General features: G+C 39.2%; 1 protein-coding gene across 3 annotated transcripts in view; it reads right to left on the minus strand.

The window, feature by feature from the left end:
* Kcnh1 (potassium voltage-gated channel subfamily H member 1) overlaps positions 1-18181 on the minus strand; it is a 411372-nt gene that overhangs the window by 106986 nt on the left and 286205 nt on the right. For all 3 annotated transcript variants that reach the window (XM_003474337.5, XM_003474338.5, XM_063236821.1), the window contains 2 exons: positions 6752-6951; positions 1170-1422 (listed from right to left, as the gene is read on the minus strand). In XM_003474337.5, coding sequence (XP_003474385.1) covers positions 1170-1422; positions 6752-6951 — 453 coding nt within the window. The remainder of the gene's footprint in view (positions 1-1169; positions 1423-6751; positions 6952-18181) is intronic.

Below are 18181 nucleotides of genomic sequence, written 5' to 3' on the forward strand. Positions count from 1 at the left end.
CTTAAGCTCTCTAAACTACAACCATTACATCTTCAAAATGGGGATAATAAAACCATCTCAGAGGATTCTGCAAGGATTAAATGAGAATCTCTACAGAAAATTCTTGGCATGGAGTAGATGATCATAAATGATGGTTATACTTCCAATGATGGCTTATCACCTCAGAGAGCCCCTCTCCTCAAAAAAGCGCCATTCTCCAGCTACTTCAGCAGGTCAGATGAATATCTCCACAATCACTGATGTTCAGTGACCTGAATATCAGCATACCAATGTCCCTACTTCTCCTCCTCCATTCCCCATAACTGTGGATAGTGTGCCAGTTTCTCTGCTACGCAAGTAATACATTCTACAGTCCTTGCTGACTCCTCCTTCTCCCCCACAGCAAATCTGTCACCAGGTTCTGTTGATTCTACTTCTTAAATATCTCAATTCCACCTGTTTCTCTCTATCTTCCCACCATAGTTTTAGTTCAGGCCATCATCAAATTGTCCCAACCTGGTCTTCCTGTCCATCCCCAAACAATTTCTAAGCAGTAACTACTCTCTTCTTCATAAAGTAATATTCGATCAAGCCTCTTGTCTGCTTTTTTAAATCTGCATTACTGCCCCAAATAAAATGTAATGGTCTTATGTGCTTTTACCTCAGCTCCCTCCCCTAGCCTCATTTCTTACCAGGTTTTGTGCTCCAAACCCACTGAGTAACTTGCAGTTTCCAAATGGATATGTCTATGTCTCTGTCTCCCTCTGCAAGGCTTTTACATATAATGTTCTCCCTTCAAATGCTTCTCCCTTCTTCTCTTCTCCATGGTAACTTGCTCTCAATTTTGGGATTTCAGCTTGAGGGTCATTTTTTCCCTGAAGCCTTTCCACCGGAATGGGTGGGTAAATGTCCCTTTTGCTGCAATCCAAATACTTGTTTATCTCCTCTAGTCTGGGTTCCCCTGAAGGACAAAACCCATGTTTATCACTGAAACATTCCAACTGTCTCAAACTTCAACTAGAGCAAAATAGGCACTCAGATATTCATCTTTTGGGTGGATGAGTGGAGACAAAAATTGGCCCTTTCCTGTGGAGCAATATGTAGTTGAAGGTAGCAGTGACATTAATATGACTAGTTACTAAGTCAACTCTAGGTACCAGAAGGCATCCATTTATTAGGGCATCACTTACCTAGGATGGCCACTACCTCATCATCCTGGATTACCTCCAGGGAGCCCGAGACCACGAAGCAGAGGCTGTCGACACTCTCTCCTGCATGGTAGATGAGATCCCCTGGGGCACAATGTACAGTCTGGAACTCCATCGCCAGGGCCCGCAGGCAGCCATCACTGGCCAGCCGGAAGGCTGGGTGCTCCTTGAACACCTTGCGGTTCAGGTGCACGCAGATGTCAGCTCTCATGTCCTTGGGACAGATCTGTAGAACCTAACCAAGCACAAGAAGAGAGTAAGAATCCTTCCTTTGGCCTCTAACCTGTATCTTTCACAATTCCAGGGGGCAGAAGCAACACTCAGAAAGCCAGTTACTCTCCTAGAGAGCTGCCACTCTGGGGACAGACAGGCAGCATGTAAAACACTCAGGACACAGGTCTGAGAATCAGGGTTAAGAGGAACTGCTTTAGATTGGGCTCCAGGGAAGGCTACTGGAGGTGACATTTAAGCTGATACCTGGAGTCTGGTAGAGTGAGCCACATGAAAGAACATTCCAGTAGGACTGAAAACATAAAGGCTCTGACAGACCTGAGCACAGCCAGCATTAATGATGAAGAAGCAAGAGGAGATGAGGTCCTGGGAAAATTCCAAACAAGTCAGGATGCTTTTCAAAGGAACTTTTCAGCTTTTGATTTTCTTCCATGTTAGGGAAACACTGAAGGATTTTTAAGCAGGCAAATAAGCTTATTTATACTTTAAGGGGATATTATAGGTAGGCTATTGAGTGGGGTTAGAGAACCTAGATTGAAGGGGGTAAGAACAGAGTCAGGGATCTCACTTTGCAGTACCCAGGGGATAGGTGAGGGGTCCTTTTAGGTGCTAGTGGTGGACCTAATAAGAAATGGTCAACTTTAGATGATATAAATAAATAAGCAAATCAATAAAACCATTTACATTGACATGTAACAACTGTATTACTGGAGGGAACAGTATGATATTTTAATTTATGCATTCTACATACAGATAATCAAATTGGGACCATCAGCATATCCACCCCTTCAAAACTTTATCATTTCTTTGTGCTAGGAACACTCAAAAATACTTTCTTCTGGATATTCTAAAATATATAGCAAATTGGTTGTGAGCAAGTACAAAATTACAATTACAAATAAAGATACATTATACTGTTCTATAGCAGAGTAGTTATAACATTAGACTACAGAATGCATTATGAATTGAAGGGAGCTGATGGACTGATGCAAGTGCATTGAATGGGGCACATAAAGTAATATTCACTGTGTGTCTACTTTGCTCAGCACTTTAAACTCAGCCATTCATTGAATGCCTACTACTGAATATCTTACAGCACACCAGTATCACACTAGGCTCTGTGGATACAATGGTGAAAAACAGAAACAGACAAACATTCCTGCCCTGTGAAACATCATCTAGTAAAAGCAGATCAATAGTAAGTAAAAGAAATAAATTTAGTGGTCAGTAGTAAGGACAGTATAGAAAGAAAGATAAAGTCAAGGAAGGCTGTGATTTTTATATTTTAAAATGCAATGTGAATGAACCAATTTCATCGTTTGCCTAAATCGTATGATGTAAGTAGCAGATTTATTCCAGTTATAGATTAGGAAACTGAAGCCTAGGGAAGGTATATAACTCGTCCAAAGTTGCGCAGCCAGAATGTAGCACAAAATTAGAAAGTTTTTTCCCTTTACTTTAGGTCCTTTATATCTTAACAACTCCTGTGATAGGCAGTTGCACAAAACAAATGAGCTTCTAGTTCAACCTGCATGTTTTGAAAGCAAAGTGGGAACTGTAGAGCATGGGGGTTTTGTTTTCTGAAGAAATGAAAAATCCTCCACCTTTTCTAGTGGGAGGGATTTTTCCTTGGACTAAAATTTTTGTAAGAAAAGTACATGGTTGTGTATATAGCAAGCATTAAATAAAACAAAAGGATACATTTAAAGTGAACAAGTGGACTTTTTATGGAGAACGCAGGAGTATTTCTAAAGTAATCATTTCTCCCACCCTGGTCTGTGAACAAAGTAGGAAGCCTAAAATCAAAGGTATTTGGGGAGCACCTCCCTGCTGGGTACTTCTCTATGCTGCCTTTGTCCTTTGGCACAGCCATTTGCCCTACCTTGAGCTCATCCTGGATCCTGGAACCCACTAGCCTCTCCCAGTTCAAATCTCACCTTGTCTTTACTAGCTTAATAGCCATCCCCTCATCTCAGATGCCCCATCCTCCTATGTGTGGAGGCAGAGCAGTGGACCGAGGCCAAAAATTAAAACCTCAGCTTCCTTCTGTGGCACAGACTTCGCTGCTACATAGTTCAGTTATTTTCCTGTAAAATAAAGAGTGCTAATATGAACCCATGAAGGTTAAATGGAATTGTGTCTACCAGTGCACTGCCCAGGACGATGCCTGGTCACAGAAGCAGGCTCAGTAAATACTGGACCCCTCCTCCTGTACTTCTGCATCTTATTGTGGAGTTGCAGGATGAGGAAGCGAGCATGGGGTGGCTGGTTGCCTAAGGCAAAGAGAAATGCAGAATTCTGAGGCTTGGGCAGAATGCTTGCTGAGCACCTTCCTCCTTAAGACTCAAACAACACTTCTGCAAAAGTGCAGATTTAATTGTGTTTTCTTTAAGCAGATCTGCAAGGACTGGGGAACATGTGTGTCATGTCAAAACTGTGTCTGATGTTCAGGACCAACATTTATTCTCCAGGTGATTTCACTTTTAAATATTTGGTTTCCCCGAGTTGGGTTTTGCTGGCAGAGGCTGCTAGTGACTGAGGGTTTGGTGTGGAGCAATGTTTTATTTAAAGGCACTGATCCCAGAGCCCACATAGAGCATAACATGAAGGTGAGGGACTCTGTAGTGGAAGAATCACAAACTTTGCAGCCACTAAGCATTTTTGTCTTTCTGGTCTACCGAAGCACCCTTAGCTCCTCTCTCAGAGCAGGGGGTCTTGATTCTAAGTTCCTGGCGCTACCTTCCCTACTGTTTAACCCTGAAGAGACACCATCTTTGTACTCCCAAGGGCCTCCATACAGGCCAGTGGGATATGTTGCTATGGACTTAGAGCCTCTTTTGGTTGTGCAGGACACAATCATGTTTAAAAGATTAGCATTAGGATGAGGCAGATCTGCATTTACTTCTGACCTTAGCATTCTCTGGAGATGTGAACTTGCAGCAATATTGTACTTAGTCAAGTTTTCACTTTTTGAACCCATGTGTAGGATTTCACGAGCTATTGCATAGAAAGCCTGGCACAATTCTCGGCATAAGTGAGTGTAGTGTCTGTAACTTCCAATCTTTGATGCTGTGATAGCAGCAGCAGCAGCAGCAAGAGATGACCCAAGGGGAGCTTTATAGCCAAGGGGACTTTAGAAAAGGTCATCTGGTCTTGAAGTTCATCCAGTTTGCATGTGCTGCAGACTTGAAATCTTAGGTGCAGAGAGACAGGTGAGTGGTCAACGTTACTAGCTGATTACTGGTAAAATCAATAGAGCCCACTCTGGTTTCTTTGTACTACCACACCCACTCTCTGGCTTCCTTGGGCATCACTGACCACTATGACTTAAAATGGAGAGAAGTGGACACCAGGGAGAGACATGGGGCTTCAAGACTGGTTCTCTCTCCAGCAGCTGTCTGCCATGGTCCCTGCTGAGAGAAGCAGCAATCCTGGCTAGGGAGAGCTCTGTAGGGAGTTACTACAGTTGTATCTTTGATGATTCTCTCTTTCATTTGGACCAGGAACTGGGGGAAATCCCAATGCCTTGTGGGAGGCAGGAAAGGGTGGGAGGACAAATGCTGACTATGCTGTTTCCCATGGCAGGTGCCCAGCCAGCGTTACAGTGAGGACAGAGAAAGGATTCTTTCCAGGCAACCAGATTTATGAAAGCATCTCAGTGCCTGGGAAAAGGAGCTCCAGGGCAAGGATCAAAGTTCCTTTCCACTCCAGCAGCTGCTAGGAATTCAAAGAACCTACAGCCACTGATGAGAGAGCACAGCAGAAACAATAGGCACAGCCAGGGCAGGTAGCAAGCAAAGCCAGAGCCAGTGCAGCCCAGCGATTCCCTGCTGTTTTCATTTGGCTGGGCTTTCTTCCTCCAGCACAGCTTTTAAATCTCTTAAAAGGTGGTGGGGTGGGGCACAAATTTTGAAGTTACATAAAAACAGAATTCAAATCTTGGCTTTGTCATTCTTTACTCTATGACCAGGGCAGTTAGTGACATGAATTTCACTCTTTTCCTCATCCCTTCAGGAAAGATGGCAGCAACTCCCTCTCATACTGTTGTGAAGCCCTAACAAAGGACAGCCATAGGGGAACCCTAAGAAAAGCACAATATTCTTCACGCATGCTCAAGAAATGGCAGCTGATGCTGTGGAGATGTGTCATGGTTATCACAGCTGAGAGCCAACAACAACAAAGCAATGTTTCTTCAAAGTTGAGGATCAGTTAAATGCAGCTCAATATTTCTTTGTAAGCAGGTAACTCTCAACGCCCCATTCTAAAAAAGGAAAACAGGAATATGTAGAACTGACACCAGACTGCTGAGTATGGATGTGAATGTGCCTTGTACAAGTGTTACCTTTCTCTTTTCCTAATTCTAAAAGTGAAAGGATTCAGTATGCCATAAGTATTTACAGATTAGTAATAAAGCAGGTTTGGAAAAAACAAGAAGTACAGAAAAAGTTGGGCTTAAAATTTAACTTTTAGAAAGTATATATAGAAGATAATTCATAAATAATACAAAGTCCACTGTATTTCCATTCTTCCTAGAATCACAAATGTTCTGCAGTTTATTGAAATGCATCCGAAATAATACAAGTGTTAGAGAACAGGAGGAATTTATCATGTTCTTCACTTACAAGTGGAAACAAGGATGCCTACAGATCTAAGACAATTGCTGACTAACACACAACCCTTCCTCTGCTGCTGTTTGATGAGTGAGACCACCTGAACATGGCTAGAGTCCCTGCCCATTACCTTCCTCATTCCTCCTGTCAGAGATCTGGGATGATGGCTGGGACTATTACCAGAACTGAATCCTGGGGGAGATCACTGAGGCAAGAGCCTTGAGAACACAGTATAAGGGGATGACAGAGAAACTCGGTATCATGATAAAGCATATCATACAACATATTTTTTTAAATCAAAGGGCATGCAAAACCCCACAATGAACAAAATGTGAAAAAACTGAATAAAGACAAGATCAGACATGTTGTGCCATCTTGGATCTGGAGCAAAGGGAAAAATTAGTAATAACCAATCACCTCTGTCACCCCCTGATTCTTATCATTGTCCAGGTCTGGGAAATTCTGTCCTAGACATTTAGATTTCCAAGTCCCTTCTTCTCCAGGAGACACTTTTGCTTTTTCCAATTTCTCAAATAATAGGCTCCTAATTACTGGTCTTTGTGTAAGGCCAATCTGGAAAGCAATTAAAACCTCTGGAGGAAGGGATTGGGAATATAAAACTACCCCCATGAGTTCTGAGCCCAGCAGAGTCTAAGAGCCTCAGTCCCAGCTTAAGGAAAGCGGAGAGACAAGTGATTTATCCAAGCTCCTTGCACTCCTTACCTTCTCAGTGTCGATGCCTCTGGACATAGACCAAGTGGACACAATGTAGTCCATGACTCGCTCACTCAGGCCTTTGGGTACCTGGTAGAGCTTTAGAAAGTCCCGAACGCTGTTGAGCATCTCATGGTACCTGTTGGTGTTGGCGTACATCTGTTGGAAAATGGTTGTCACATTCCCAAAGATGGTGGCATACAGAAGTGCTAGAGGTGAGGAGGAAGAGCAGGAGAAGAAACAATATATGAGTGGTCCCGAAGCCAGGATCCCAGAATGCTCAACTTGATCAGAGCAGGCCAGTGGTCAGAGTTGCCCCTTCTGGTACAGACTGTCTTCTCAGGAGAACTTTATATCAAGAGCTTTTGGGCAGTGGACCCAGAAGAGTCTCTAACAACAGGCCATGAGCTTGAATATGGGAGGTGGGGCTGGGATGGATGAAAGCTGGCCCAACTAGGCCAGAGCTCAGACACTGATGTATGTTAGGGAAGGGTGCTGGCAGCTGTACTGTTTTACTTTCTACTTCTTACAAAACAATTAGAGCCATGCCTGAGGTCAGCCATCAAATATATGCCTATGCACTTCACACCAGTACAAATCCAAACCTATTAGCAAATGAACGTTATCAAGCTCTGCTATGTGCTAAGCAAATGCTACCTACAGAGGACAGGCTAGTCAACAGGACACTCAGTTGTGGAACTCACAGAACAATGCAGCAGGAAGGACAGACCTCGAATACACAAGCATGATAATTAAATAATAGCAAGCTTGCAGAAGGCAACGAAGGTTGTTATAACCTTGTTTTGCACTTATTGTCAAATCCTTGTTTTGCACTTACTGTTAATACAACAGTATGGTTCCTGGGGAAAAAGAATGCCTTTGACACAGTGAGAATAAAATGAGGCACCTTCTGAGCTCAGAGATGTAACAACTACTCACAGTGTCACTACTGTTTCTCCTAGGTCAATGTCAGGAAAGAGGACTATTCTATCATCACAAACTCTATCTTCTGTCTCTAACTTCCAGTAGGGTGTCATGTATGCCTAAGGTGTGTACCATCCTGCTTGGCTGTTTTTGGAAGCTTTACTAAGACAGAATTTATACACCACAGAATGCATCCATTTGCCCTTAAGTGCTGAGTTCAAGAGCCACTGTTTCCAGGAAGCTGTCCCAACACCCTTTACTCTCCATCTATCACCAAGCTGGTGACTGTGACTTATCAGGCACTTTTCTACAAAGCTCATAGTACACCACTGCACTTCTTTCTTGGCCTGTTCCAACAGACTATGCAATGCTGCTTGAAGGCTGGAGACATTTTTTTCCTTGCCATTGTAAGCCCCAGGATTGTTTATTAAAGTTGTGAATGCTTTTGCTTTCTTAAAATGAGTGACATTTTATATACAAACTACTCATGCTTTACATAATTTGATCAACTTTGTCTCCCATAAAGCCATCACCACAATCAAGACAGTGAATTCATGCACTATCCTACAAGTGTTGCCATGTCTTTGGTAATTTCTCTTTCCTTCTCCTCCAACCCTCCTCCCACCACCCCCAAGCAACCACAGGTCTGTTTTCTGACACTATGTACAAATTAGCCTGCATTTTCCAGAGCTTTGATTATGTGGAAGCCATAGTATATAGTATATTATTATCTTTTCTTGGCAATATTGGGAATTCATCCCAAACTCTATGAACCGAGCTCCATTTTCATTTTTATTTTTTAATTTTTGTTTTGAGACAGGGTCTTGCTAAGCTGATATTTACACAGTCTGGGCTCAAATTTATGATCCTCCTGTCTTAGCCTTCCAGAGCACTGGGATTAGAGATATGTGCTCTTTTTCGCAGCTTTAAGATATAATTCATACACCACAAAATGCACCCATTTAAAGTATAAAATTCAATTTTTTTAGTATAGTCACAAACTTTTACAACCATTACTGTAATCCAAGGTTAAAATATTTTCATCTCTTTGCCTCATAAGAAATTCTGTTAATGGATTTTGGAGTGCTGGAATCTCCTTTTTACAGGCAGTTTCTAGGTTCTTTCTGTCCTACAGAGAACTGATCAAGAGAAGCACAAAAGGTAGCAAGGTTTTACATTTATTAAACATAGGAAAAGAAATGTGCCCTACAAATCTAGTTTGAATAAGTAAAAGTAGGAAAAGAAGCATACTCTATAGCCTAAGAGTAGATTACTGTGAAAGAACAGAGTAGCACACAGCCCTCACTCTTCAGGATGGAGTCGGGTCTAGGCCATCCTATCTAAAACTGCTCATGTTTACAAGAGAAGTCCACATTCCAGGGCTTTGGGAACTGCTCTGTGTACGTGTCCTGGAATTTTGTAATTAACAGTTAATGCTTACTTTCCCGGTCAGCCTGCCAAATTCTAATATTCGGCCTCAATCCTATATACATTTTCAGTCATTCTGCTGCATCTCCCAATCCTTATCCCCAGGCAACTGCTAATCTCCTTTCTGTCTTGTTAGATTTACATATTCTGGCATCTCATATAAATAAAAATCATGTAACATGTGCTCTTCTGTGATTAGCTTCTTTCACACTGCAGCATGTATCAGTGCAACATTCCTTTTTATCACTAAATAATACTCTGTTGTATGGATAGCCCATGCTTCATTTATCTACTTGTCAGTTGATGAGTTTTGGATTTTTTGTTTTCTTTTTGGCTATTGTGAATAACGCTACAATAAACATTCAAGTAAAAGTTTTTGTGTGAATGTATTTCATATTCTTTTGGATACATGTAACTATGAAAGTAACAGCTATGTCATGTAGCAACTGCTTTAACATGATGAAACACTGCCAAACTGGTGTCCACAATAGCCACAGCTTTTTATGTTATCAACAGTATATAAGGGTTTCCATGGCTCCACATCCTTAGCACATTTTGACTGTCATAATCCTAATGAGTGTGACTTGCTATCTCATCAAAGTTTGGGTTTGCATTTCTATGATGGCTAAAACATAGAGCATCCTTTCCCCATGTTTAGTTTGTATATCTTCCTGGAAGAAATATGCATCCAAGTGTTTGTCCATCATTCAGATGAGTTGTCTTTTTATTACTGAGTTTTAAGAGCTATTCACATGTCTCGATACAAATCCTTTTCAGATATAATGTTGTGCAAATACTTTTTCACATCATATAGGTTATCTTTACTTTCTTTACAGTATTATTTACAGGACAAAGTTTTTACTTTTGATGTGATTCAATTTATTTCTCTTTCATATTCTTTTCTGACTGGCTCCTTCCATCAAGTATAATTATTTGCTTATATGTTTCTGTGTTTATAAAGAGTTCATTCCTTTTTTTAAAAAATGGTAAGTAGCTTATTTGGATGAAATTAGAAATTCACAGAAAGTTGCAAAGATAATACAAAGAGATTCTAGGTACCCTTCATCTGGTCTCTCCATTGCTTACCTCTGATATGACTAGAGTATAATACCAAAAACAGAAGACTACTATTGCTACAATGTTAGTGGAATAAACCAGTGGAACGCAGCAGCAGATTCTGTCACTACAGCAACAGTGACTCCAGTCAATTGTTATTACATATGTGTAGACTCGTATAGCCAGCACAGTATTCAAAATGCAGAACTATTTTATTACAAGAAATGTCCTTATCCTACCTCTTTGTAGTCATTATTTCCAGTCCTTTACTCCATAAACCCCACTCCCAAGCAATCACAATTCCCTTCTATTTTATTATAATCATGTTATTTTAAGAGTATTATTTAAATGGAATTACACAGTGGATGACCTTTTGAGAGTGGCTTTTTCGCTCAGTAAAACTCTTGAGGTCCATCCAAGTTTGTTGCATCTTTCAGTAGTTGCTTGCTTTTAACTGAAATATATTATCCCATTGTATGGATGCTCCACAATCACTCTTCTTAAAGAATCTTACTCAGGCTTAGATGAAAGACTCTGGAGGAAGATGCCAGAGTGCTATGCAGCAAAAAGCCAACGGCTTCAAGATACAGAATTCGGACACTGGAAGTACTAACTTGAGGAAGAACAGAAGGAAGAAACTGGATTGCTGGGTACTAGTGTTACAGGTAGCTGAGCTATTTAGAAATATTATAGGCAATCAGACAGAGGTAGGTCCTGGAAGAAGCCAGCACAGAGGTCTGGAAGTCTGATGACCTTGGAGGAGAGACACACCTCCTGCTTCCCGCCAGATCTCAGGACAGAAGGTAAAACAAATGCAGCCACACCCTTAAGTACAATCCTTCGGGATTAAATCTGGATCACCTTGAGAAGCCAAGGACCACTATCCCAACTCCCTAGAGGAAGAGTCACTAATGTGACTCACTTCCCCATTTGTCCCTGATTTGCTCAACTTTACCTGAACAATTAATCTTACTGGCTAAACATAGCTCTGTACCACCTCATGCCTGTCTACCTTTCGAGTTTCCAGTTTTTCACAATTTTAGACCCACCTCACCTCATGATTTTACTCTATAAAACTCCTGAGAAAATACAGAATCTTTGGCAACCTGCTCAGGACCCTTTCTGTCTCTCTCTCAGACAGAAGCTTTTTTCTCTCAATAAATATTTCTACTCTTAACCTCCATTGTTCCTAAAATTCATTCTTTGATTTTAGAACACAAACTCGTACCAGACATGTAGTAGGTTAGAAGTTTTATTCTCCTACATCACCAGGAAGGATGTAAAAGGGAAATTGAAGTAAACAGAGAAAATGAAGAGATAAACATCAATGCAGAGGAAGGGGAGAACAATCTGCACATTCTTCCCAGTTCCCAGTTGTGGTGTGAGAGAGATGGATCAAATCTACACAGACACACCGAGGGCAGGTGGCTTCCAAGGACTCCAGGGAGAAATGCACCAGTGGATCAGAGCAGTGGATGTTATGCACTAGACAGCTAGTGAGTGACTCCAGTCCAAGCGACTGCCGTGTCCCTGGAGAAGGTGTTTGGTCAAATGCCATTTTAAACTCAGAGCAGCCAAGAATTGGCTTTATCTCAGAACTCCCAGTGTTAAAATCCTACAGCAACTGGGTGAGGGACAATTGAGAGAGATGTCCAAGGTCAGGGAGACAAGCTCAGGCTGGCAAAAGACACCCAGAGTGTTGTATGCTTAACAACTCAGGCCCCAATCCCACAATCAGAGGCCAGAATCAGCCTGAACTTGCATGGAGTTGAAAGCACTGAAATCAACACTTCATTCTAATCCTACTGCAGGCTTCCTAGAATTACCTAGCACCTGCCCTACTCTTACTGTGGGCTTGTTGGGACCATCCAGCACAGATTCAGACTCTGACTGCCTCTTTGGACTATCAGTGACAGCAGAGACATGCCCTGAATAGCATACTACCACAAAACTGTAGAAGCCAAGACAACCACAAGCTTGAAATAAGAGAAATTTCTTCTTTTTTCCTTTGTTTTGTTTGTTCTTGTTTTTGATTGTTTGATTCTGTTTTTTCATGACTGTGAACATTGTATTTAGTTTAGTTTTGTTTTAGTTTCATCTTGTTCTTGTGTTTTTTTTTTTTTCTTTTCTTTTTCTCTTATCTTCTTAATCAGTTTCCCAGGCTTAGGTAATCCTTCTTTGCTCTTTAACCTTACTTCTAATCTTGTTTTTCTTTTATTTATCTAGTTTTTACTCTTATCCTTTTAAAATTTTCTCCTCTTAGGATTAGATACTTACTGCATATAATTTTCTGATTTTTCTTAGATCTTGTTATATAACTATAAATCTTGTGCCTCTGGTTAAAGGTGACAAATTAAAAGCTATCAGTGTGTCATTTTCTAGTCTATTGGTGCCAACAGTTTATAGTCTTGACGCCAATGTTATTACTGATTGTACTACTTTAGCCAAGTTGATGTAGTTGTTGTGATCAATTGATCTTCATTGTATTTCAATATCTAGATTATCTGGGAATCATAAATAATACTACAGTCCATTGCTAAAGAGTAAGGTGTTCAGCCAAATAGGCAGCAACCTCTCATCCATAATAAATTGAAAAGACAGGATCTTGGGACAGAATCAAAAGCCAAGTCAGTTATGCTGAAAAGACAGTCCTAAAAAGTAGTCATTTACTAAAGAGGTCTTGATATTAGTAATAAAACTACCTACTATAAGCAATTTATAAGCCTCAACACAAAAACAAACCAAAGAAAAGGAAGGAAGGAAGGAAGGAAATAAATGAGAAAATGTTGAAACAAGACAAAATCTGTAACTCTGAACTCACCCAAGGCAAATCAAGGGGCATCAAGGTGGAAAAATAAAAAAAACCCTCCAGCTAAATTATATGAAGTAGTGGCAGCAGAAGTAAGAAAACAGGTCAGTAAATCTCTTAACAAAAACAAAACACAGATAATTAAATGACAACCACAATGAAGCAAATGATTAGTGAATCTAAAGTAGACACAAACAAAAAATAGAGAAGCACATGAAAGACACAGAAACCATGAATGCCCAACACAGGAAAGAACTAGGTTCCATAAAACAGATTAATAAGTCCAGGAGATTAAAAATTCTGCTCAAAGTATATGCAATAGAGTCAACAAGTGTGAAGCTAGAAAATCAGTCCTAGAAGACAGGGTTGTTGTTGGCAATCATCAACTGAAAGGTCTCTTAAAAAGAGTATGTGAATACACACACACAAAAAAAAATGAATCCAAAAGCTTCTGGATGAAGCAAAGAAGACAAAAATTAATTGGAATCAATCATCAGAAGGTAGCCCAAATGGCATAAAAAATCTATTTGCAGAAATAATAGCAAAAAAACTTTACACGCATGGAAAAAAAATTGAGATACAAATAAATGAGGCATACAGAACTCCACATGATCATTGTCAGAAAAAAAATACATCAAGGCATGTAATAGGCAAGATTCCAGAAATCCAACACAAGAACGGAATATTAAAAGCTAGTAGAGAAAAGAAACAAACTACCTATTAAGAAAAGTCCATCAGAATAACAGCAGATTTCTCAACACAACCCTTCAAGTCAAAGAAAGCTTGGAGTGAAATATTTTAATCCCTAGAAGAAAGCAACCTTCAATCCAGATTGGTATATTCCTCACAACTGAGAATTGATGGAGAAATAAGAGAATTCCATAACAAAGAACATTTGAAGAATTCATGACCACCAAACCAGCACTCCAAAAAGTTGTGAAGGGTTTTCTAGAAAAAAGACAATGAAGACAGCAATTCTAAGAATCCCAATAGAATGAATCTACCAAGCATGACAAGCAAGTAAACAGAATGGAAACAAAGAGAATCAACAAAACAAAAAGAATATGACAAGGATAAGTCACTTTGTAGCAGTTATAACCATCAATGTGAAAGGTTCCAATTCACCAACAAAAAGAAACAGATTGGCAGAATGGATCAAGAAACAAGATCCAACAATATGCTGTACACAAGAAACACATTTAATTCAAAAAACAGTTTATAGATTGAAAGTCAATGGATGGAAAACAATACTCCAGGTGACAGGACCCAGAAAAAAAACAAAACCAGGGGTAGTTATTCTGTTGGCAGACAAAGTGAATTTCTATTCAAGACTGATCAGAAGAGACAAGTAAGATTACTATATACTTGTTAAGGGAATAATACAAGAGGAAGACTTAATAATTATAAATATATATGCACAAAATATCAGTACATCCCCAAATATATAGAACAAGCACTAATAGATATGAAATATCAGATAAGCACTAATACAATAGTAGTAAAGGACCTCAATACTCCAGTTATAAATTAGACAAATTAAGTAGACAACAAAAAAATCAACAATAACACAGCTGACCCACACTTTTGAACAAATGGACTCAGTAGATAACTACAGTGTTCCACTCCACCACAGAACACACATTCTTCTTGGCACCTGTTGTAGTCAGGGGTTGTACAGAGAACAATTAGAATCAGGACATGGAGTTTATAATATTATTTTTATAATGGTCACCAGGAATTAACACCAAAAACTGCAGGAAATCTATCTGCAACACCAAAGGCAGGTTATTTAGTTAAGAGCGTAAATCCCATAGCAATGTCCCACATGAGTCCAGATAAAAACCCAGAGCTCATGACAATGCCTCTCACGAGTATAAATGGAGGTCCAGAGCCCACAAGAAGGACTCACGCCAGTCTCTTTTATGGATCCATGCCAGGAAGGCCCAAAGGTCAGTGGCGGAAACCAGAAAGTCCATGCCAGTGGGGTGAAGGAGCTGTGCTGGTGGGATGAGGGTTCTATGCTGGAGCTGAGAAGTCAGATTCACAATAAAGACCAGGGCTGTCCTGAAGGCACCACAATCATCCTCAGCGACACGGAGGTCCCAAGCTCCTCCCACGACAAGCACAGTCCAGTACGTGCCAAGAAGCCAGTGTGACAAGTTCATCCTGGAGATCAAGTGGCACACGTCTTCCTCTTTGGAGCCAGGAAGCAATGCTTGATGTGAGGACGAACGCTTCTCCAGCAGAACCAACAGCTCAAACAGCAGCTCGTAGGAGAACCCACAATACCTCGATGCAATAATGCCTTAACACCTTAACACCTCCCTTCTTCTCCACCTATTTATCCTGGCAACTATCCTCAAGTGGAGCATCTTTGCTCAATGCCATGCTGATGTAATCCAGCTGGTGTTAAGTGGACCACTAGTTCTTAATCCATAACAGCAGCACATGGGAGTATCTCCAAAATAGATTACATATTAGCTCATAGAGCATGCTTAAGTAAATGGAAAGAAATTGAAATTATCCCATGCATATGATCAGGTCATAGCATGATGAAATTAAAAATCAGTGACAAAAGAAAATCACAAAAGTGTATAAACACATGGAAATTAAATAACATCCTCCTGAATAGCCAACTGGCCATAGATTAAATTACAGAAGAAATTAGATAATCCTACCATTGAATGACAATGGCAATATGACATAACAGAACTTATAGCATACAAGGAAAGCAGTTCTATGAGGGACATTTATAATGGTGAACTTCAACATCAGAAAAATAGAGCAAGATTGAATGAAGAACCTAATGTTGAACCTCAAGCTCCTGAAAAAAAACAAGAGCAAGTTAAACCCAAAAGCACAATGAGGGCAGAAATCAGAGCAAAAATTAATGCAATTAAGACTAAGAAAATGATACAAAGAATTATTGAAGAGCTGGTTCTCTAAAAGAGTAAATGAAATTGATAAACCCTTAGTCAACCTTATCTAAAAAAGGAAAGACCCAAATCTATGCAGTTAGGAAGGAAAAGAGCAAAATCACAATATAACCTGGAGAAACCCAGAAGATCATCAGTACCTACTTTGAAAGCCTGTACTCATAATAAGATACTCATAACAATTTTCAAAATAAATGGACAGATTCCTGGAAGCAAGCATTACCTGGATGCCAAAAGCAGAGATGGATCCAACAAAGAGAGAGAGAGAGAAAAAAAAAAGAACTACAGGCCAATCTCCTTAACAAACAAAACTAAAAGTCCTTAATAAGATACTGGGAAACAGAATGCAGCAAATCATCAAAAAGATTATGCACCATGACAAAGTAGGGTGCATTCAAAGCATGCAGGGATAGTTCAACATATGTAAATCAATAAATGTAATACATCATATCAACAGAGGCAAGGATGAAAAGTGCATGATCATCTCAATAATTAGATATAGGTAAGGACTTGATAAAGACTGACACCTCTGCATGATAAAACCCTATAGAAAGTCTTTATATTAATCTGATAAAATCCATGTATAATAAACCAATGGCTGACATCATAGTAAATTGTCAAAAGCTAATAGCTTTCTCTAACATCAGAAACAAGTCAAGGGTGCCCACTATCACCCCTTCTGTTCAATGTATTTCTGAAATTATTAGTCAGAACAATAGATGAACAAAAGAAATGAAAGGAATATGGATAGGAAAGGAAGAATTTAAATTATTTGTTGATGACATGATATTCTATATAAAAAATCCTAAAAAAATCTATCAAAAAACTCCTTAGAATAACCAAATTTGCCAGTGTAGCAGGATACAAAGTCAGCACTCAAAAATCAGCAGCACTCCTAAAAAACAAATAAACTCTCTGAGAGAAAAATTAAGGAAATCACACTTTATAATATCAAGAAAATGACAATACTTAGTAATTAATCTAATAAAGGGAGTGAAAAACCTATACATTGGAAACTATAGTACTCTGAAAAAGAAGATCAAAGAGGACATTAGGAAATGCAAAGATATATCCTGTTCTTGGATAGGAAGAACTAAGATAGTAAAAATGATCATACTTCCAAAACTGTCAAACAGATTTAGTGCATACTTAATGCAAAATACCAATTGCATACTTCACAGAACTAAGAAAAACAATTGTAAAATTTATATGGAATCATAAAAGTCCTAGAATAGCAAAAGCAATTCCACATAACAGAGGCAAGGCACTGGGCATCACGATCTCTGAGTTGAAATTAATACTCCAACACTGTCATGATAAAAATGGCATGAAGAGGCAAAAAACAGACTCAAGGATCAGTGAAAATACAGGACACAGAAACAACTCCAAACACATCCAGCTACTGTATCTGTGACAAAGGGCTAAAACATGTTCACTATAAGGAAGACAGTTGCTTTAATAAACGGTATTGGGAAAACTGGCTGTCCACATGCCAAAAACTGAACCCAGTACCAAATCTCTTACCATGAACTAACCTAAAGTAAAAATTAATCAAAAATCTGAAGGTAAAAACTGAACTTAATCTGCTAAAAGTAGAATAGGTAAAACTTTTGCAGATATAGGTGAAGGCAAAGACTTTACTACAGAAACCTGACTGCATACAAAACATTACAAAGAATCAACAACTGGGATCACATCAAATTAAAAAGCTTCTGTACAGCAAAAGAAGACACTAAAAGAATGAAGAGACAAGCCATAGAATATGAATTTTTTAAAAAAAAGAATAAAATAAAACAAAACAGAACAAAGCACCAAAGATCCCCAGCTGCTTGGGGTCACTGGGAAGGGCCAAATAAACCCTTTAGATTTTAAAAACAAAAGGATAGAAACAATACAGAATTTCAAAAAAAAGTAGGAAATTAACACTAGTTAACACATTGCATATTGTTGTGTTAGAAGCAGTTGTTCAGATTACAAGATAGATGCATAAAAAATGACCAAAAAATCAAACACTAAAACTACAAAGTGTTCTTTTTGATGAACTCACAGAGATTAGTACTATAGTTTTATATATATATACATATGTACATACATATATATACATATATACACATACATACCACCTATTCCTCAAACAAAAGACTAACATCTAGAATTTATAAAGAACTCAAATAAATCAGACCCTCCCAAATTTAAAGACTCAATTCAAATATAGGCATTTAAAATGACTAGACATTTCTCACATGAAGCAGTATAGTCAATAAATATATGAAAATTGCTCAGCAT

The sequence above is a fragment of the Cavia porcellus genome, unplaced genomic scaffold (assembly GCF_034190915.1).
Source record: "Cavia porcellus strain 051 isolate PalLab524CR breed Dunkin Hartley unplaced genomic scaffold, mCavPor4.1 scaffold_26, whole genome shotgun sequence".
Taxonomy (NCBI): domain Eukaryota; kingdom Metazoa; phylum Chordata; class Mammalia; order Rodentia; family Caviidae; genus Cavia; species Cavia porcellus.